This window comes from Corvus moneduloides, chromosome 10 (assembly GCF_009650955.1).
Source record: "Corvus moneduloides isolate bCorMon1 chromosome 10, bCorMon1.pri, whole genome shotgun sequence".
Taxonomy (NCBI): domain Eukaryota; kingdom Metazoa; phylum Chordata; class Aves; order Passeriformes; family Corvidae; genus Corvus; species Corvus moneduloides.
In genome coordinates, this window is record NC_045485.1 from 19,751,388 (window position 1) to 19,773,900 (window position 22,513).

The following is a 22,513-nucleotide window of genomic DNA, read 5'->3' on the forward strand; positions in this document are numbered from 1 at the left end:
TCCCCAGTGATGTCGTTAGGGAGGGTTTTTCAGAGCACCACCCTCATTTGTTTATAAATTACATCTTAAACATCCCTTCTCGGCCATATCTTGCCCACTCAGCCCTGACAGAAGTGCAGAGCCGGTTGTGCCCCTAAACCATCAAAGTAGGAGGCAGCACTATCCAGCTGGTTCTTCTGAAAGGCCCCTCACACATGGTTTTCCCCAGGAAACCTGCCCTGGCTGTAACCACGCCATCCTGCAATGCTGCAGCATGCACATGCTCAGGTCACTGAGAGTGTAGAGAGCAAAGTGGTTTGTCAGTGTAAGGACTAACACTGGGGAGCAAATGTGGGACAGAGCAGACGTGTTCATGGGGGTAGGGGTTTAGGCCGGTGAGTTCCTGCTACCCAAACAGCCTTTCCATCTCGCTCAGCTGGTCAGAGAATGGTGCTGATATCAACCTGCGTTGTGGGTTTGATTCCTGTATGAGCCACTCATTGGCCTCATGTCCAGATGGGAACTTCAGGTCCGATTTCAGAGTAAATAATGAGTTGATAAGATTCAACAGAACATGGAGACATACCCAGATGTCACTGTGTTGCGGAATGATTTGTAATTCCTGCAGATTTGTGTTGAGCTGCTCTGCTCTTATTGCTTCCTACTCTCAGTATGAGCAACATGTTTTAGCTATTCTTGCCAGTGGAAGAGGAAGGTCGGAGGGAAATTCCATAAAATACTTTGTAACACAGAAGCCTACTTACCAATGAAGTATCTGCACAGGGAGGTTGGGGTCGGAGATCTGTCATTTAATGCTTCTGAGCCTTTGAGTCTACTAGGAGCCCTGAGGAAGCCACGCAGGGCTCTCAGAGGGGCTGTTCCAGGTGCCTCTGGCCCAACTGCTGCTGTCTTCATCCTGCAGACCCATCCCAACAGGATGGACCAGCATGATCCAACAGCACCTGTTCTGTTGTCCACTGCAGCCCAGTATAGTCTGGGCCCAAGATTCATCAGAGGAGATATTCAATCAATGGAAAGACAATCTAAATATCTGGAAGCACACTTCTGTTTGATAAGCCAAACCAGCATTTTCTGAGTTTCCTTGAGCTGCTTCTTGTATGAGAAATGTGAAAATCTTTCTCAACCACATGACTCTCTGCTTAGTAAGTATAACAGAGCTGGGCATTTTTGATAAAATTTTAAGGAAGACATCCCTTTCTAATTCATTTGGACAAATGGCTGTAGGCAGCCTGTTCCTGTAGCAAACTGGCCAAATCCATGGAGTCCTAACTACTGCATTCCTCAGTATCTTACATGTATTGACTGCTTTGCTGGGATATGATTCAATTTATGTTCAAATGTTATTGCGAGGAAATTATTTGGCCAGTTGTTCTGTGGTATGATTTTATGGCAGGAAATCTCGATTCATAGACCTATTCTGAAACTGGTTTCACAACCATTCTGAGCTCATTTGGCACTGCTGCTGCACCTTTTGCTCTGTCTCCCCGCACCCACCACATGTAGTCCCTTCGTATCCATTTTACAGGGCTGGCAATTGAGCAGCTGATGCAACCTTTTGTTTTCTTTTTGTGAGGTTGGTTTTGAGTTGGGTCAGCTCCTTTTGCTCACCAGTTTACCTCAGTGTGCGTGCTGGCGTACACTCACTGTCAAATGCAAGGAAGGGGACAGGATGGAGTGACTGGGAGCATGCAAAGATGTTATTTGTTCTTTATGGTTATGGAGTGGATAAACTGATAAAGAAACTCCTTCCAAAAAGCTGATATTGCTAATTCCCGTCAGATAGGAAACTGAATTTCCTGTAAACATGAACATTTTTCTGGTTGATTTGCTTTGGATCAGCATTTTTCTCATCCACCTTGCAACAAAGACTGGGACACTGCTAGGCAGTGTTAGTGCTTCATTTTGGAAACACGTAAGTTTGACATCTGTTCCAGGGCTTTCTGACCATAGTTCCCCTCTTTTCATGAGATGACCCCCCAAATCTTGCTTGTGGCTTTGGTGTTCTCAGTGAGTGGTCGATGTGGCCTTAACAGAGATCACTTACAAGCACAGCAATGCATATATTGAAGTGACCAGTGTGCAGTGGCACAGTGAACAACACACAGTGTTATTCACGTTTCATCTTTATTCAGGTTATTACTACTGAATAATAAGCTGAAAATTGCAAGGCATTGGTGATTTTGTACTCAGGTGAGGCATGTCACATAAGCAGCATAATCCCTGCTTTCTGAATTAGATTCTCATGAGACAGTAAGCTCTCCTACAGTTTATATTCAGATAGAATTAACTTCATGAATGACCAGTTCTAGGATTTGGAGTCTGAGGTATCATTTTTGGGACTTTAATGAAAGAGAGTCAAGTTTAAGAATAAGGAGTGCCCTCAGCTATCATGCATGCATGAACCACTTCTGTACACATGCAAAATAGTCCCAAGCATGTACACAGTCCAGGCTCACTGCTTGTCCTCTGAACATGCACATAGAGTTTGTTTTGCACGCTGAGGAAACCTGTGGAGTATCTGGGATCACTTCTGCACACCAGCAGCCAGCTGTCACTTTGCATATTCACATCCTGGAGTGTGCAATCTGTGTGCCTGAAGGTGTTTGTACCCTTAAATTACAGGTTCTAACTGTAGATTTGAATATTATTTTAATCTAAGAATCCTTTAGATTCAGTGTATCTTAATATCTAGGTCGGTGTTACTGATCTAACAAGGACTGGGGACCTTCATAAATCAGTTTTCATATCACTCTGAACATGAGAATAAGTGTATCACTGAATCATCAGGTTGTGTGGGTAGAGCAGGACAGCACTTCTGCCCTGGGTAAAGAATTAGAAGCTATTTTCAGAATGAGAATATTGTGCCAGAGCCCTATTCTAAATCAGCAATAGCAAAGTTGCGCTGACATTAGGTCTGGGAATTGCTAAATTTAGGTGTGGACTGGTGTCAAAAATATTAGTAGCTCAGGGAGTGCTACTAAAAGCTTTGGTGTACAAGTGCTTATTGTAATCATCAGAGCTGTGTATGGCAGGAGAGAACTAAGTTTTCTGATTTTATTAGCTATTGGCCAAAGATGCAGAGCTTCTACAGGGGGCAGAGATAAGTATTAGAATCATAGAATAGTGTGGGTTGGAACGGACCCAAAAATCTTGTAGTGCAAACTCCCCTACCATGGCCATGGAACCTTTCACTAGATCAGGCTGCTTAGAGCCCCATCCAGCCTGGCCTTGAACACTTACAGGGATGAGTAATCCACAGCTTCTCTGGGCAACCTGTTCCAGTGCCTCACCACCCTCACAGTAAAGAATTTCTCTGTGATATCTAATCTAAATCTGCCTTCAGCCAGTCTAAAACCATCGCCCCTTGTGCTGTCACTACAGCCTTGGGTAAATGTCTCTCTCTTACAAGCCCCCTTTATATTTTGAAAGGCCATAAAAAGGTCTTCCTGAAGCCTTTTCTTTTCCAGACTAGACAATGATTTTCCCCTTTATAAGACATAAGTAAGATCCATTGCGAAGGTTTCCATACAGTGTGTAAATGGAAGACATAACAAATTTCATAATATAATGTAAAATATGACTTCTATTACAATTGAAAGAACGTGATTTTGGTGAGTGTTACAGTAGAACCCCAATAGCACATCTTTCCAGTCTAATTTCCAGGCTCATGAAAACTTCCAGCTGGCAGAGGGGATGAACTTGGAGCCTTCATTTTAAAAGACAAACCGACTTTATCGATAGGCACACAGAGCTGCTTTCTTTCACCAGACTTAATGAAAGTTCAGTCAGCAGGAGAAATTTCAAGAAGCCACAAGCTGTTTCTTGTTTGCCATCATCTCTTTCAACTTTTACAAAATCTTTGTTTTCAGAGAAGTTTCCCTGTTGGGCAGATTGGCTCCAGCACTCACAAGTCTAATTACAGCCTAAAGTGTTGGGAAGATCTTTGAAGTGAAGAGTATGCTGCCATGTAGGGAGATCTGGCTGCTGATAGAAATCTGTGTAGAATAGCAAGGGGAGATATATTCCTACTATAGTTCCAAATATTTCTGGGAACTGGGAAAGTTATTATGAACAGGAGAAAAAAATATTGTTATTGTTACAATACAGTAGTTTACTGAGTGTTCTGGAGGCTTCCTGAAGTCCTTGTGTCCTTGCTCCCAAAGAGTCTGGGAGGTAGAGAAAAGCTGAAAAAAGCACTCTCAATATGTTTTCTTACAAAATTTGCACTTAATCGAATATCAAAGAGCATTAAGCAGTCACTTTTGCTATTATCTCTCATACCTGCTTGCTATTGGATACTAAGCTTATTTTAATGCTCTTCAGAAATTCCAGGAATTCCTCAACTTGTTTTCTGTGCAGTTGTTCTGCTGCCTGTTGGCTCTGGGCAGGTTCCTGGAATGCAGCTGGCCACATGCACATCCTGGATGGTTGGTTTGGTTTAGGCACGTGGGGTGATTAGGATCAGAGGTACCTTCTGTCTTGTCCCATGTCACAGAAATCTGTGTGGTCCCCTTGAAAAGCACTGAAGATTTCTGCAAGCACATAGTCAATGGGCAGCAAGCTCCCTCCTCTTCCTCTGCCTACCCAGGACAGGACTAAAGATCTGCTCCCTCCCACCCCCTGATCCAACTCAGGGTTTACAGAGCCCATGCAAAGGAAGGCAGCCCTGTGTTAGCCTAGCACTGGATGCATCTTCTCTGAAGAAGCACATGTGGACTTGAAGTTTTATATGTTTGTTTCTCCCCTAACTGTAGCTCGTTCATCTCTCCATAAAAATCTGACTTTGCTCTGACACAGCAGATCGACAGTCCTTGGCCTTTATGTATTTGCATGAAGGACACCTCAAAATCCCAGGTAACACAGGCACAAGCCAAGGAGCAGAGGAAATTAGCCCTGTTATCAGTGCCAAGATGATGGATGGGGAAGGAGAAGGAGAGGCACTGGTATGATTTTATACCACCTCAGTTCAGGTGGTGCTGCTTTCTCTGTAAAGGGCAGTACAGTGACAGTCTCCAGGCTGGGAAACCATTGAAACAAACCAGGAGCAATCACATCTCTCAGAGTGTAAAATTCTCCAGACAGCTGCCAAAGCCTTCCCTTTGCACATTCACACCAGTTTCAATGGAATCTGCTTTTAAACTCTGTAGTTAAAAACGCGCAGCTCCTGTGTATCAATTAGCTCATGAAGGAGTGCTGAGCACTTCACATTGTTATTTACAACAGCACAAAGAGCATGCCATGTTGCCTAATCAGATGTCAGTGACTTGCACCCACACTGAGCTGATATGAATAATTGCATGGTTTGCAGGACAGCAGCAGACAGGACAGAGCACATGGGAGATCACTCAGTCCCATGGAGTGAGTGATTCGATGAAGCAGTGATTTATCAATTGCACTGTGCAGTAAATCACTGCTGACTTTACTTCCAGCATTTAACAAGCTGCTCATTAACTGGGAATATAATAACTAGGTTTGGAAGATTTGTGACATAATCACGTTTAGAATTCTGGGTTTAGTTCTGAAAATTTGTATGGTTTTTTTCATCCAGCAGGAGCATTCTTTCCTCGTATGAGTCTAGAAAGGAATTCTGTTTTACATAGTATGACTTGTCTGTCCAGCAGCTCCTCTGTAGACTCTGCAAAGTTCCTGTGCATATGCAGATTATTCAATGCACTGTTGCTGATCTTTCTCTGTAGCCTCTACTTGGAAGACACTGATGCTTTATTTGCATTTCTAGTTATTATAAACCTGTCTTCAAATACTGTTCCCTGGTTAATAGCCATATTGGACAAACTAGCATGGACAGTCTTGCCTTTATGGCATCTAACCTGCATTAGAGCTAAACAATGTGACTCTGAGTGTGCTCTTCTTGGTAAAAGTACCTAAGTTCTATTTGTCTGTGCTGGCTCCCACAGTAGTCTGTCAGGCCAGACTTCTTGTGTGGGCAGAGGACACCCAGAGCTCCAGCCTCTGTTACAGCTGTGCCTGGTGCAGTGCTCTTATCTCTTCCAGTAAGCTGCACCCAGCCCCAGCTCTAACTACAAACACTGGAGTGGCAAACAAGGCATTTCCCATGTAGGCAAGGCTTGTGTAAGACCTACAACAGCCACTGAGGCTGATAAACCAACCTCCCTATCCTTCTGGGGAGAAAAGGAGAGGAATGGATGAGCCCAGAAAGCTCTCTGTCCCATTGTATTATCTTGGACACTCACCATTACCAGATGCTTAGAGAAAAAAGTAAGAAACCCAAATGCTGGGTAATATCCTTCCAGTTTTGCACAATCTGCAATTGTGAGAGTTTCCCTCTGAGTTTCCTACTGAGTAAAGTGGTCCTCTGAACACATTCTCCAGCTGGAGTCTATCCAACAGTTCTCTAAAGTTTCTTTCTAAATTTGGAGTATCTGCCAAGAGTGTCTCTCCCTCTTTCTCTAAGTTTATCATTAAATTCTGCAAGCAATGTTTCGGGGTGTGGCAGACAGGGCTGCCCAAAGTATAGCTTAGTAAATGGATGTGGATGTTGCTGAGAGCTGATTCCCAGTCTCTGCTGGGTGGAGTGTGGTAGCTGCAGATGGCAGGATCCTTGCGTGCCCCTCTGCCCCAGATTACTGTGGCGGAGGAAGTGTGACACACAAAAAAGGGATGTTTGTCCTGAGCCATGGCAGTTCACAACTTACTGATTGATGTAAATGTGCCAAGAAGAGATTAACTAAAGCATAATATGCGTTCCAGTTACTCTTGTAAACTCCATTTGAGCTTGTCAGAATTTTCTCTCCCTGTTCGTTGCCTGTCACATAACTAACACCTGGGTTTATTTCCCCCAGGCCCCAAAGAATAACGATTCTTGAGGGTATTTAAAAGCAGGGCCCAAGATCCACCAGAGTTTGGACTGGAGGACCATAGATTATAAATCTGGCACAATGCTGTGTCCTATTACGGGAAGAAGCAGATTTTACAGGATGGAGTTTCCTTAGGGTCACAGCTCAGACTGGAATCAAAGAACAATGGAATAATTTCAGTTGGAAAGGACCTTTAAGGTCATCAAGTCCAACTGTTACCCCAGTACTGCCAAGGCCACCACCAAACCATGTCCCCAGCTGCCACATCTACATGACTTTTAAATACCTCCAGGGATGGTGACTCCACCACTCCCCTGGGCAGCCTGTTCCAGTGCTTGAAATACAGACTCTCAAAAGTGAGGCATCATCACCAAATCTGTCCTCTCCCAAGTGCAACATGAACTTTCCTGGTCAGCCGTCTCCAACATAAACTCAGACCTGTCTGTAAAATCAATTAGTATTAACGTTACTAATAAAACTAGTTCTTCACTGTACCCAAATGGCCTTACAAAATCTTGCAGAACAAAGCTATCAAAGGCAGATCTGCCATGAGAATCAAAACCACTGAAGCTCTTCTCCTCCTGAAGAAGTTGGCCCTTCAGGATAGAATTTGTGTTGCCATTTGCATGAAGTAAACAATATTTCTGTATTCAGCTTTTGCATCCTAATTGAAAATGGCTCTGTATGGTACAAAATGTCCTTGCAGGGACAGGAAGGGGATGAGTGAGTACCACAGGCATTAGACTTGTAAGTCACAGCACTATCAGAGGTGATCTGGAGTAAGAGATTAGGGTGGTGTAGGAATCTGTACGGAGCAGAGTCACACGTGCCTAAATCCTTCCCACCAAGAGACCCACCAGCAAGGATACCCACCAGAGGTTACAGAGAATTTTGGAGAGAGGCTGTGGGCATGGTTTAGGTTTAGGTTTACTTGGAGCCTGAGCTCTAGTAGTTGGCATGAGCTCCCAGTATAATTGGTGTCCATTAAGTTTCCTTTAACCTACTGCTGGGTTTTATATTGTCGGTCTTGTCTGTCTGAAAGTTTCGGGGTTTTACCACTGTAACTTTTGCTGTTATTAAAAAAGGTCCTTTACCACCCTGTGTGGGAAAATCCACAGCATTGTCAGCCCTTATCAGATTTCTTGCTCAATGAGGTCAACTGGTATTTGGATATTGTTACGTTGTTTCTACAAAGGAACGGAAGAAGCGTACAGCATGCAACCTGAAAGTAGTTGCTGTCTTAAAAGTCAGGTTGGGCGTAGAAAAAAGCTCTTAAATATTTTTTTGCAGAAGTCAGAAACTATTACTTATCTGGAGATATCTTTACCTGCTCTGTTTTCAATTTTTAAGAAAAAGGCAGCCAGGAAGAAATTACTGCCAAGACAAAAAAATCCTCGTGGATTTCCCACATGGGTAGGACATGCAAAATCTAAAGTGCTTAATTTCAGAGGTCTTATTTTTTGAATATCAGCTGTGACTGATATACATATATATATATATATATATCTCACTGGTATATATATGACTGATATATATTCATAACTTATGTTCTAATCATTACTAGCTAGAAACAAGTATGAGGGTAAATCTCAGTGTTAGTATATGAATTACCTTAACTTTTATACATATATGCATATATATGTATTTTTACATTTTAAAAAGCAGTGAGCTTCCTTTGTTGGCTGGTAAACTTGAGTACCCATACTGGCTTTAGTTCAGCAGATCAAATCCATCCTTAAGCAACTGTAGTGAAGAATTATGTGAGGCTTCCTCCTCTGTCCTCACTTTAAATCCTTTATACAATATGCTTTGTTGCTGGTCTAGATCTTCCTGGCCTTAGGAAATCACCACATTTTCTTTTGACTGGGTAATATTTCTAAAGAAGAATACTGAAATTTAAGTAATTAAGTTAATTCTGTGGCCTGCATGTAAATAGTCATGATCTCAAGCAAACAAAGAGTGCTCATATTTTCATTAAATGTGATACTGGCTAAGAAATTACGTCCGCACAGTGTGGGAGCAGCCTGTTAACTTGCAGTGTCTCAGTTACATCAGATATTTCACAAGCATGCGTGTGTAGTAGTTTCTATGGATCTCAATCTACTACCAACCTACTACAATCTGCTAAAATATGACCCAAGACTAATAACTTTTAGCAGTTACATTGTTTTTATATATAAATTATTCACCTGCTTTTATCTAATTGATTAGCCAGTGCTGAGATATCACAAAGCTAAATATATCTTTATCACCAAACAGAAACAGTGCAGCTACAAGATTAAGACCAAAATCACAAGGGGGGCCTGGTGTGCAGTTCACAAATCTGGGTAGTTGACCAATATGTACACAGCTACATGGTCTGTTATTTTGGCACCCAGAAAGGACCAGTCTGCAGCATCCACATTGTCTAAAGCTAGCTCAAATTTGGCTTCAGAGATGCATCTTTTCATTGTAGATGCACAGTGGAGATGAGAAACAACTCCTGCGTGACTTTCAGTCCTCTATTCATATTATTCCTTTCTGTAGGTGATTTAATTAATTTACCTCTCCATTAACAATTATGCTCTGGTTCCTATAATGTAGGTCAACTAATTAAGATATATAAAAATATTTCCCCAAGGTCATTTGTTTTGGGAACAATGAATGTGGGACAATTCCTTTTATGTGAAGAGTTCAGATCATTTCAGAAGAAACAAAATATTATAAATGGTGACTTTGGTGGTGAAATATATTTCTAACAAAGAAATTTTCTGCCCAGAAGAACTTCCATAATAGCTGGAGCAAGTCCATTTGACATTGCAGCAGGCAATTACAATAACTTCAGTAAAAGGCACTGATTTTGAGATGAGGTGGAGTGTACTACCTAAGTCCCTTATGCTTCTCCAAGTTAGCTGGGTTTTGTTTGCAGCCATGAAATGTACTTTAAGAACAATCGCTCCTTCGAGGCATTCCTCTCACTGGAGAAAAAAGGAAAAAAACGGAGTACATGGCAAGAAACAGAACTGTTTTCTGTATCAACTAAGAAATACTGTATCAACTAACAACGAGTTCTGTTGAAACAAATGTTCTTACGTCCAGAATGATCTTGTACTCCACTTTAGGAGGTAAAGTACAGCAACTGACTCATTACTCAAATTTCATTTGAGCTATTGCACAACCTCAGTTGAGAATACTTTTCAACTGAAAAAGGCCTTTTTAGCACTGTGAGAAACAAAAAAAAGAGAAACTCCTCTTAAATGCAATTATGTAAATGGAATGGAAGTTTCTTCTACACAGCAACTGACATGCTGTCATTTCTCTTCATTCTATAGCACCGAGATAATTTTGAGATTTTACGATTAGACCACTCTTAGAATTTCTTGTAGTGATTTCTAATTCAAAAATTGGATGTGATATTTATTGCTGGTTCTCTTTCTGCAGGAACAGTGAGATTTTCATCATTTACTACCTACAAAGAAGATACCATTGCAAAAAAATATAGTTTTGTTAAATTTTGTTTACATTCAGAAATAGAAATTTCACAACACTTAGAACTAGACAGAGTGCTGGACCAGGGAGATTTTTACCACTGTGCTCATTTTTGCAAGCCAGTAAATTATTCACTCTGACTTCCCTTAAGTCCAAGTCTATCTAAATGTTGGTATTTATTCTGTGTTTATGTTTCCATTACACTGCACACACGTTCTTTCAGTCTCTACTATTGTGTTTGAAGCCTCGGGTATTAAAAGAGACTATTTTCAATTTAAGTATCTCTCTATCTATATTTGATATATTTATAAAAGTGATGGGGTGGTTTTTATTAATTTATTAAGTTAAATATTTTGCTCTTGCATACCCATTTTCTGCTGTTCTGGCTGTTGAAAATACTCCTGTTTCATCTACTAGGCACCATGTGTTTCTGCAAGACAGGTATGGAGAACTCATGCACGAGTGCCATTTCTGCTGGTTCCACACCTGTTGTGCAGTCAGGTTTTCTGCAGCAAAATAGTTTTGGAGCACCAGTTATGATTTATGCTTTTCTTTTCAGAAAAGCTTGCTGGTTTAATTCTAATCAATGGCTTCAAGTCCTCTTCTGGGAAAAGACCCTTTACCAGGACAGGTGCCTGTGATAGCAAATCCTGGCATAGAAACAGGATCTGTGAATGGAAGTGAGCCAATGAGTTTGTTAGAGAAACATAGCTATGGAAAAAAAAATCCTGAATTAGTTTATGTTGCCATCTGAGCAGGATGCACAAATAGGAACTGTACGAGGACAAAGCCATTGAGATTTAGCCAGAGGAGATATTAATAGGTTGTGATAATCTCTAGATAATATTCCTGCTTAGTGTTTCATTATGTGTGATAGGGATTTTTAAGGCAGCACATATCACAGCAGAGAAACCATCTGACACTGCTCCTATCAAAATTATTGTGATACAGACTTGCCAAATGACCTGAAACCCCTGGAGAGCTTGGCCAACCATTCAGTTATGTTTCTTTTCCCTTCTATTATTAAGGAAGAAGGAAGGAGGAAGAGTTACTGAGATGAAATGGTCTGGTATGTGTCTGCTTGATGGTTACTGTGGTGAGGACCTTCCTAGAAGTATGCTCTCAGTTACCAGAAGAAGCCAGCTCAGATAAATACCTAATGACAAAGTTTTGTTGCAAAAAAAAAAAAAAAATTGCTAACTGCTATTTGCACAGTCCCAAGTAATATAAATAGCTACCTTTGATCTAAATACCAGCACAGGCAGGGGCTGATAGAGAAATGCATCTCTGAAGTCAAGGGTGCTAATTAATACCAGAGTTTACCTCACTTCCAAGGTTTCACTGACAACCTTGGCTAAAAATAAGTCTTTTACCAATACTTTGTTTTCCATTGCAGCTCCTACATTCTCACCCTTGCTTAAGAGCTTCCTTCCTCTGTGAAATATTTTTTTTTCTTCACTGCAGCATGGCATGACTATCTTGCCAGATGTTAGAGACAGCACTATGACAAAGTCAAAATAGTTTTCTTGTTACTTTCTCCTTTCTTATCCTTATTTTGCTGGCACTGCAGGGCTTCTTGAAGCTGGGAGTGGTGGAAAGTGTCTCAGTGTGTGCGATCTTGGTAGTGCTGCAGGGCCACAGGATATCACGGCTGCTGAAGTGAAAAAAGCCTGCTCAAATGACACCTCTGTAGAATCCCACTTGTGGGAAATGTGGTCTTAGTGTAGCCAAGGCCACAATGTTTCATTAGAAACCAAGATCAGTCATTCCACAAGATGTGAGCTAGGTCATGCATTTTAATTATGTTCCATACCAAGAAGTTTCCTTTGCTGGAGGAACATCTGACAACATCACATCAGCGAGTCTGTGTGCCATCCCTGCCACAAACACACCCAAACTCTGCCAAGTGATGGTGGCAGCAGAGGCCCTGCCATACACAGTGCTTTGCCAGGTCGGTGGTGGCTGAGCTCCCTCTGCTAGGACATATTTAACTCCCTCCACAGAGGGAAACTGGCCTTGACCTCCAGAGCAGAGTTTCACATCACTGTTTCCATGTCAGGAAAGCTACTGAGTCAGGTATTACTGGGACCAGAATATTCTACCTTTGGCTAACTCTTCTGGTTTGGTGAATCTCCTTGTTTTGTTGGGGAAGGAGCAAGTATACTCGAGTGGAGTGAAGTTTTACTAGCAAGGATGCCCACAGGTAGGACCTTAGGGATTTCTCAGATTCTGACCTTTAGGTCAGATGCCTAATCCGTTACCATCCCTGCTGAAATGGCCTTTTGGCTTGGGAATGATCCTGGTGAGGAGCTATCCTTGTGAGAACTGCCCATAAACTTCAGCCAACTCAGAGTTTTGTTGTGTTTGGACTGCTGCCATGCAAACTTCAAATTCTTGTAAAATGTCTCTGAAATGAATGAACAATACAGTGTGGAAGTTCTCCTCTGCCCCTTTACCTCACACATCCCAGTTACACTAGAAATGACTTCTAACCTAGTCATGCATGTCAAAAGGGAAAAGAGGGTGGGAAGAGCTGCCTGTGACAATAATTCTGTCAATTGCTGCCTCATATTTTCATTAAATGTGATACTGGCAGCATATGTGTGCTGAGTTCCCCTCACTGCCCATGACAGTCATGGAGCAGCTCCGGTCCTGACACAATCAGCAGTGGGACATTTAGGGGTGTCCCAAAATGGGGACACCTCAGGGGGAGCAGAGAGAGTCACCAGGAGCCCACAGAGTGTGCAAGAGTGGCTAACGGGACCTGAGTGTGGCCAGGGGCACTGGTACAGCCCTCATCCATTGCCCTACCTTGTGCTAGACACTGCAGTTTAAGGCATAATGTCAAGATACCGATGAAATCCCAGCTATTTTATAACAAAATTTGAAACATCAGTTGAAGGTAAGGTCCAGTTTTCTCAGTATTTATAATGTTTCTCAAGCAGTGGTCCATAAAGGAGTAGTAGACTATGAGACCCGAATAAGTGGTCCCCAGCTAGCCTACAAAACCACATTTCATTGAAAAAAGACTGGGGAAATCCAAAGGAAACCAGTGAACCTATTACAGAAGTCTAATAATGTTTTAGTCAATGCTTTTGCATTTCAAGCTGCAAGTTGAAATGTGACTATTTTATTTTCAAATGCTTGGCCAAACCATTCAAACGAGGCCTCAACAGAAGTGTGATTGTTTTTTCAATCTCAAAAATGATATCCTAAAAAATTGTGGAGAATGAGAAAATCCCCTTAGAGTGGATGCAACAGTACAGATGTGACTCAAGATCTAAAGGGCTAACGGGGTCTGGCTGATGACGTGACTGTTGTGTGACACACAAAACCAGGCAACCAGACACAGGCAGTGTGTGCAGGGAGATCCTGGATGAGTGCACATGCTGGTATTGATGCCAAGAGCTGCCTGCACTTTACTGGCCTCAGGTTGTGTGCTGCTCATGGCTGGCCCTACTCCAGTTCCTCCAGGCATTATTCCCTAGTGTCCTTCTGGGGATGTGTTTTTGCTTGAGGTAGCCATGCTTAAAGACTCTTGAGAAGCACAGACCAGGAAAAGAACACCAGATACTTGTCCTTTTCTACTGCTCAAACCTCTGGAGGAGCTACACTGAAAACTTTGTTCATAACAGTATTAAAGACAACACTTTCCTGATGATATGGGACAGTTGATGCATAAAAAGAAAAATATGAGAGATCTAATGCAATTTTATTTTAAAATCTAATTAGTTATTTGTCCAAAGGTGAATTAGTTACATTCATGTTTCTGTGAAATAAGTCAGGCATCTTCAAGATATATGTCTTCAAGTTACCTAGGAGCATTAAACTAATATTAGAAATGAAAAGTCCAAGGTGTAGTAAAAATATTTTACTCTACTTTCATGTTTTCAGACTTCTGACATCATCCTGTTGCCTGCTTTTGCACTGTATTAAAGGACGGAAGTCTAGTCACTGATTTTGTTTATTTTATAAAAGAAATGAAGCAGAAACATTAGCATAGCTCTGAAGTATAGTTTCATTTTACTGAGTATTTTTAGTTATCCTTAGAAGAGAAACCTTTTTTTTCCCCTTTTTGGGAATTTTTTTTTCCAATTTGCAGGTCTAAAAATGACAGAAGAAACCATGACAAAGTTTAAAATGAGCTGAAAAAATTACAGTCCAAGATGTGTTTAGGTCTTTTAATCTTATCAGCAAGGCACAATATTGAAGAACTGAGAGATGACCTTCAGAGGGTTTTTGTGTGTAGTCAAAGGCATAAACAGGAATATGCAAGGAATCCCTTTTTTTTTTTCATGTGTGCTTGATTAACACTGTAACTCTCTACCTTTCTTGTCTCTTAGCCACATAATCAATGAGCTGATAGAAACAGAACGGGTTTATGTAGAAGAACTTCAGAGTATAATAGAGGTAAGAAATTCTTCTGGAATTACTTTTTGGTGCTTAACCTCTAAGTCATCACTGCAGGTGCACATCCTTCCTGGGCTGAGCACTCCCACCTCCTGTTTGTAACACACGGGCCATGTTGGCAGGATAGCTCAGCCTTGCCGATTGAGAATGGGAAGGATGTTTTGAACATCTTTCCTCAGGGCTTAAAGGAAAAGGCACCTTCTCTGGCCTGAGCCCACAGAATGACCATTTGCATGGTTCTGAAAGTTATGGACAGAGAAAGAGTTAACAGTGTGTCTTTTCAAAATATTACCAATAGGTCTCAGGAGCAGCACCCTTGATGCCCATAGGGCTAGACACTAAATTCTATGAATGTATGTTTGGAAAATGATTGAGGAAAAGGAAGACTCCTCTCCTGCTCTTCTTTATTGTCCCATGTAGTGCTTGAACACAGAAAAGTGCAGTTCATGCTGCAAATATAATTCTTGAGCTTTTGAAACTGATGGGATACCAGCATACTCTGTGTGGGGGGATTCTGAGGTCCCTAATCTGTGGGAGGACAGAAGCTGAGTAGGGATCAATCATGCTTAAATTTGGGTGGGACTTGAAGGACTTGTGGTTGCTTCTTTATTGCATTTGATCTGTGGGAGCCAGCAGCTCTGGCAATCAATACATTACTCTTGATTTTAAAATCAGAATGTTCTTCTCTCAAAGTTTTTATTGAGGAAACACAATCCAGTTTCTACAAGAAACAAAAAACTAATCAATCCAAATACCACAGTTCAACAAATACATCCAAACTAACTCTAGTGCAATGAAGCAGTGTAGCAGAAAGATATGTCAGTCAGTCCTAGCAGTCTCCATCCCTACATGACCAAAATGGCTTTTGAATCCTAGACACATCATTTCATCTATTTTTTATTAACCCTGTAATCTGTCCATTTGTAGTTAAAATGTGTTTGCACAGTTATGGGGTAAAATCTCTGGGGGAAATCAGAAGCATCAGAAATTCATGGGAACAACAAAGCAGCAGGCACAGGAGAAGCCTCTCTTTGTTCTGTGGAGAACAAAAGCACATGGACTTGGGGGCTTTCCAGTGCCATGAACACAGTAGTTCTTCCCTGGTAAGAACAGGCTGGTTTTATTTTCCACTCTTCTCTGCAGGGATATGCTTCAGAAATGGACAATCCCAATTTGGTACATCTGATTCCATCTGCACTTCAGAACAAGAAGGAAATTCTTTTTGGGAACCTCCCAGAAATCTACGATTTCCACAACAGGTATGTGGGAACTAGTGGTTGTCCTGCATCCTCGGGTGCTACCATCATGTCCAGTCCTTTTCTCTTGGGTGCTTTGTCATGCTCACACAGACACTGTCAGGAAAAGTCATCCTCACTCTGCCTCTGTGTGTCCTATAAAACACATGCGTAGAGAACACCTCCAAGATCATCTATTTCATCCATTTTTGTGAAGATTGTACCCTTTGTGCATTTACTGGTGATTTCCCCTGTCAGGATCCATCTTGACTGTTCCTTGTGGTCAGTATTTTACCACCTCTCTTGGTACAGTGGTAGATGTCACATGAGTAAATCCTGATATTTTTCGTCTGGCAAAACACCTCTGTGAGGAAGTTTTCTTAGTGTTCAGCTTATTTGTCCTGTATTTCTATTGTTACATCAGAAGACATATATTTGATAGCACTTTTCTTTGTATCCTTCATTTAAGATCACAAACCTTTCCAGAAGCCATGTCCATACTGTGGACAAGGAAATCCAGAGCCCATAACTGCAGAATACCAGTTATGAACAAGATTAACCTTTTCTCAGTCAGCTTTCAAAACACAAGGCTTAGGGCATCTTCTGTAAATTTCCTGCTTTTCCTAGCCCTGCTTAAGCAAAACTGGCTGTAGCCAAAGTGGGAATTAAGGAATTCTTTTGAATAATAATTGCCTGTAAGATGTAACAAACAGTTGAAGAAAATAAATTTTAGAAGTCTCTTTTGCAAGTCTTAATATTATTCCAGAGTAGTTAATACATAGTAGAAAAATTATGTTCCAATTTATATATTATTTTGAAAGATTGTGTCTTCCATTCAGAGAAAGATATTCCTCTCCCTTTGGAAGACCAGTCTTTCTTTCCCTAAAGGCTTAGTGCATTGACTGGCACTGCAGAAGCCTTTGGACAACATCCCATATTTTCCTGGCTTGCTGATTGAGCAACTGCATCTGACAGACCGTTCCTGTCTTTTCTAGCTGTTCTGAAAAATCCTCGTTCCCAAATGGAAAGCAGGTATTTGAGCTACATATTGGAAACAAATTTCAACAGCCAGAGGAATCAGATGTAGCAGATGCTTGTGAGCAGAGAAAATGTCATAATAATGGTGATTCAGTGGTTCAGCTGTGAGCCACATCCCATTTTTCTAAAATATATATTTCTTGGTGTGTCAGAATTGTTACCTTCACCACTGAATCTTCATCCTGCAAAAATGAAGACTTTAGGTTGGATTTACACAGAAGCTAGCACACAGTGTGAGTGGGATATTACATTACTTTTTGCTCTTTTTTTCCCCTCTCAGGATTTTCCTCAAGGAAATAGAAAATTGCATTGAAAACCCTGAGCTTCTTGCCCGATGCTTTTTGAAAAGAGTAAGTATATCCTTTTGCAGGTTTGAATGAATATCTATGGTCTTATCCTACAGTACTTACAGATTTACTCCTATCTTTTCACTCTGTTTGCTTCTGTGAATGAGAGAAACTCCTCTAAGCAAATATTTCCAAATTAAGCCATAGTTACCAAGCATGTATTCTGATAGCTGACCCTTTACCTGGTTTACTGACAGGAAGAGCTCTGTTAGCAGTGTTTTACAAATATTTTAAGTCCCATTTAAAAGAAAAAACAGCAAATAACAGTGATCCAAATGTTTAACATGCTTTTCATATCACACACATCTATAGCAGGAGTCTGATGTAACCCAGCCACCAGCCTGCAGTAAATAAGCAGAGAACGGTATTGGGGTTGCAGCAGGTTGCTCTGAGTGCAGACAATACATCCTGTTCCTCCTTTATCTTATCTCTTTCTTCTCTGCACCCTTCAGGCCCCTAGAACTGGCTCAGCAGAGTCTGCTGCTGTCCTTGCATGGACCCCACCAGCTCTGTAAGACTCTGTGAGGTTGATTCCCTTTACTTCGTCACGTAATTCAACAAGTGGGATTCTCCCCTCTGCTGTGGAGTGAGTCTCAGCGCCCAAGTGCTGCAGCTCTCTCTGAGGGCTCCCAGTGATGTCCCTCCTCCACCTCCACCCCCAGTCAGCCTGACCATTAGTTCTTCCCTGCAACACAACCAAAGGTGCTTGTTTATACAGCACTTCTTCAGGGGCCCTACTAATGAGAAAAACTCTGTTTTGGTGGTTAGCTACCGCTTTCAGAGTCTGACAAAACTGTATGAATAAAGCTCTGTGTTTTGTGCAGGAAAGGGAAGTGGCATGAGAAATGTGAAAATCTGTCCACTGTAGTCAAAGGTACCTCCTGCTTCTACTGTATACTACAGGTAGCATTTGCTGCTTTTCCAGGGCACACATTAAGTACAGACAGATTTGGAGGAAGCAGTCAGAGGTGCTGAGCACTGCTGCATTACTAAGATTTAATGGGAATTGTGAGCATGTGATATTTGCAAAGGGTATGCTCCCCGTCTGCAAACAGGTCAGGCTGGAGAGAATCATACAAGTGTAAATGTGATTATATGTCCATTGGTTTATTTTCTGTGTAACAACGAAGCATTTAGAGCTTGAGTAAATGACACTACTAAGGCATATGTTGTTATCCTAAGATTCAGATGTCGGGCAGGAAAATATTGTGGTGAAATCATTAGGCAAAAGAGGATAAGCAGTCTTTGAAGAATGCAGACCTTTGAAACCCAAGAAATGTAAAATAGTCCATGTGTTGCATATATCCCTAAAGAATGCAGCTAAATAAAAATTCGTGGTATATAACTGTTCCTGTGATTCTGCAGAAGGTTGAAATTCCATGTTTAAATATTGTAGCTTATGTCTCTCTGTAAAAACAGCTGTTGAGGCCAATTCTCCTCACTAATCTACCGATATGAAAACAGCACTAATGCTGGGGTTCAGGTATGAAGTGAAAGAAAACCTGTCTCTCTCTCACCTTCGCTCATCAGTTTCTGTGGCCTGGTCAAACCACACTAAATTTATCAAATAAGAGATTAAATCATGCATTTGCTTTCTCCCTATTTCAAATTTCACACTAAGAAAGCACAGGCTTCTCTCTTGAGCTGTCTCTGCTCACACAGTAGCACCTTTGATTCGAGAACTTGCCCTTATGTTCTGTTTTTAGCAGAAGCCACATAAAGTCCAGAAATGTGTTGTTTCTGTTGGACTGCCTTTAGGAGGCACAAACAAAAGTCTGGTTGTGTGTTTGTGTTCCCCATGATTTGGCAGCTTTTTATGGCTTCCTGCTGAGCAGTGGCTTCTGGCTGCCCCGTGAGTTACGGCCGTGCTTGCTATGACAGGGGGAAACAGAAACAGCTGCTGTTCCAAGTGATGCTGAGTTCGGGGAGGAAATTCACATTGTTGCAGGTTCTCCTTCTTTGTATGGGTGTGACCATCCTACCACAACATCAGGGTGGGCCAGGTTCTTTTTATTCATACTTTGAAGAGTTTTACCCTGTCTGATCACATTGACCCTTTTCAGCCCTGATTACAGAGCTGCTTGAAAGTATCCTGAGAGCTGCAGTGAGACACTCCAGTGCCAGAGTCCCTCCACCCCCTGCTAGGCATTCCTCTGCCATGTCCCTGCACACTGTCCCACCTCCACCAATGCCACCTGATCAGCTGTCACCATGAATGTGAACCCTTCATCTCAGGTGATGGGAGAAACAGTCTGTGGAGCCTCTCTAGCTTCTCTCTGGCTTGTCTCCTGGACAGCAGAATCTGGTAAAAGATGAGTCAGAAATGCCTTTCTTTTTCTCCCTCCCACTTTTCCTGACCTCATTTAGGTCACGATCTTCATATGAACTAAATTACAAATCAGTCAGCTCAACTTTACCCACATGGCAGCTATTTTGCCATCACCAAGATGCTTGACCTTACTTAAAGCTCTGTGTGGTCAAGGACTACACAGCTTTCAAAGACAGGAGGGATGTGCATTGAATACCTTGCAGAATGGGTCTTCTGGTGCTCTATCAGCAACAGGAGAGATACTCTGGGCTGTGAAGAAGGAAAACTTACCAAACCAAGGCAAGAATGCTCAGCATGAAACCAAAGGTGTGTCGGACTGCTTACCAAAATGTGCCGGGTGATGTGTCTGGTAGGAGTGATTCAGTGTGGCTTACCACTGTTTACTTATTCATGGTCCTAATCTTAAAAAAGGGAGTAGTTTAATGAGAACCAGCAGTTGGAGCATTTGCTCATTCAGGAAGAAAGAAGCATTTAGAAAAAGAATCTACCTGTGAAAGGACAGTAGCAGCTGACCAGAAACCTGTGAGCTGGATTCAAAGGGCTAAATTCTAGTCTGATGCAAAAATTATTTGTAAATTAGCAGTCAAAAAGATAATTGGAACTGTGCATATATGCCACGTGCATTGGAGCTTACAGAGCCCTCGAAGTCTGAATCAGTGTGGAAAGGAAAAGCGTTACAGGAGAGGAGCATGGTGTAAAAGTACCAGCAAGAAGTCAGAACCTTTGCATGTGAAAATAGAGATGTGTGGAGTATTTAAGACTGGGATTTGAATAATTAGACAATCAATTATTTCTTGGCATTTTAGAGTCTGAGCCTAATAACTTCATCAGGAATTTTATATTCCTAACACTATTGCAAAACTTAAAGCTCTAATTAAAGACTTAAGGATCTGCCTGAGCAGGTGTCACTGATTTAGGCAGTAGTAGATTGCATTGGCATAGTGTGGTTCCACTATGGCAAATTACTGGTAAATTGTTGATTATTGTACTTTTCTTTAAGTTTTAATTGGTCCTTTTCTCTTATTCCTAATAGTGCTCTTGTCTGTTGCTGTCTCTGTTCTTCTTACCCAGTCCAGCTAGTTAGGTTTCTGTGGGCCAGCAAGAGATGGTAATCCTTGGTTATGCTTTGTTGCTATTTTTAGTTTGTGGGGTTTACCCCCTGCTAACTTTCCTCCAAGGCAACATGTACAAACAATTCTTTATTTGTGAAGAAACCTCTGCACCTATTCTGAAATAGCACCATTAATACTCTATTGAGCTGCAACAGCAGAGGTGTTTGTATTGCATAATCTTTAACACAGTGTGGTATCACAGCTCTTATTTCACAGCTGATTCATCAGGGTGATGTTAGGATGGATCTGTGGAGGAAGAGAGCAGCAACACTGATTTCTTCTGGTAACTGTATGGAAGGAAGTGCTTTTCCTGCAGCAGGAGTGTATAGGAGCTGTGGTGGGCTGAGAGCACGAAGGCAAGATCCAGGAACTGCTGAGATTTATTTTTGGTGTTTTCTTTGCTGAGGTCACATCCCCCAGGGTAGATGCAGTTGAAGGTGGGAAGCTCCCGGCTGCTTGGGCACAGCCCGCCCTGCTCGGGAGCCTCACGGCACTGCCCCGTGCGTGCACAGTGAGCAAGCCCAGGACCTGGCAGAGGAACACGCATCTCTGCGTCCACCCACACAGCCCAGGGAGCTCAAAACACCCCTCTCTGGGCTTTTGTAGAGATTGTCTCTGTTTTCACTCGAGTCAGTGAGATTTTTGCCATGGACCTCAGTGAGAGCACTTGGAGTGTAGTCAAAGCTAAGTAGAGGTAAAGTGAATCCACTCACTTGTAATTTGGATAGGACAGGGTTTAAGTGCATTCCTCTGCCTGGCCTGGGACATCAACAAGACAAACTTCCTCCTTTTTAATTCATCCTTGTGCTATTTATAGAGAGCCAGCACTATTTTCAAAGTGTGTTGAACAGGTAAACCGTAGCCACTTCATTAACAATTACAGTCTGTGCCAGTATTGTTAAAAAAATTTACATTTCTAAAGTTTCTTTTTTTTTTTAAACCATCAATTCACCTCCCTGAAAAAGACACTAGTTTTGAAATTAGATTATGTCTTTCAGTGTGAAAAGTGAGGGGGGAAAAAAAAATCTCACTTTCACGTGTATTTAATGTAATCAGAAATAAAAAGCAACTTGGTGGTTTCAGTATGCTTTTACATACAGAGTTATTCGCATGTAATAATTACTTCATGTCTTAGGATGGAAAGTAAGAAAAAGTGTGATTCAAGAAGGATGCTCTCTGGATTCTTTTCCCTTTCCTTATCTAAACTCTTTTTGTCTTGCAGAAGGAGGACCTCCAAATATATGAAAAGTACTGTCAGAACAAACCAAGGTCTGAAGCTCTCTGGAGACAGTGTGGAGACAGCATCTTTTTTCAGGTGAAATTTCACTGCAGACTAGCAGTTCAAGACCCTCAAAGCTTGTTTTCCTTCTGTATCTCCTTTATTCTTTAGAAACCCTAGAGTAATACCCAGGCTTTTCTGCATGCTTCTTATACTGATGGCAGGTGCCCAGTGAGTGTCAAGGTGTTCTCTACAGGAGCCTGGGTAGGTAGAGCAGTAAGTAGATTTCCTGGACCAGAGCCTGGCTCTGCAGGCTATACCCACACCAAACAAGTGCTGGATTCTTTGCAAACCCCAGCTGATTGTAATCTCATCAGCAGGGAATGCCAGATTTCGACACCAAGTTGAACCTAAACATTAGCTCTTGTTTAGATATATTTTCACTGTGGCATAAGTAACCTGGAAATTCCTATGCAGATGGAACAAATGTCTCTCTCAATTAATTCACAGACATATAAT

General features: G+C 41.7%; 1 protein-coding gene across 10 annotated transcripts in view; it reads left to right on the forward strand.

Moving 5' to 3' along the window:
- Nucleotides 1-22,513, forward strand: part of MCF2L2 (MCF.2 cell line derived transforming sequence-like 2) — a 159,956-nt gene that overhangs the window by 101,833 nt on the left and 35,610 nt on the right. For all 10 annotated transcript variants that reach the window (XM_032120169.1, XM_032120170.1, XM_032120176.1 and 7 more), the window contains 4 exons: nt 14,648-14,714; nt 15,858-15,973; nt 17,268-17,337; nt 21,998-22,090. In XM_032120169.1, coding sequence (XP_031976060.1) covers nt 14,648-14,714; nt 15,858-15,973; nt 17,268-17,337; nt 21,998-22,090 — 346 coding nt within the window. The remainder of the gene's footprint in view (nt 1-14,647; nt 14,715-15,857; nt 15,974-17,267; nt 17,338-21,997; nt 22,091-22,513) is intronic.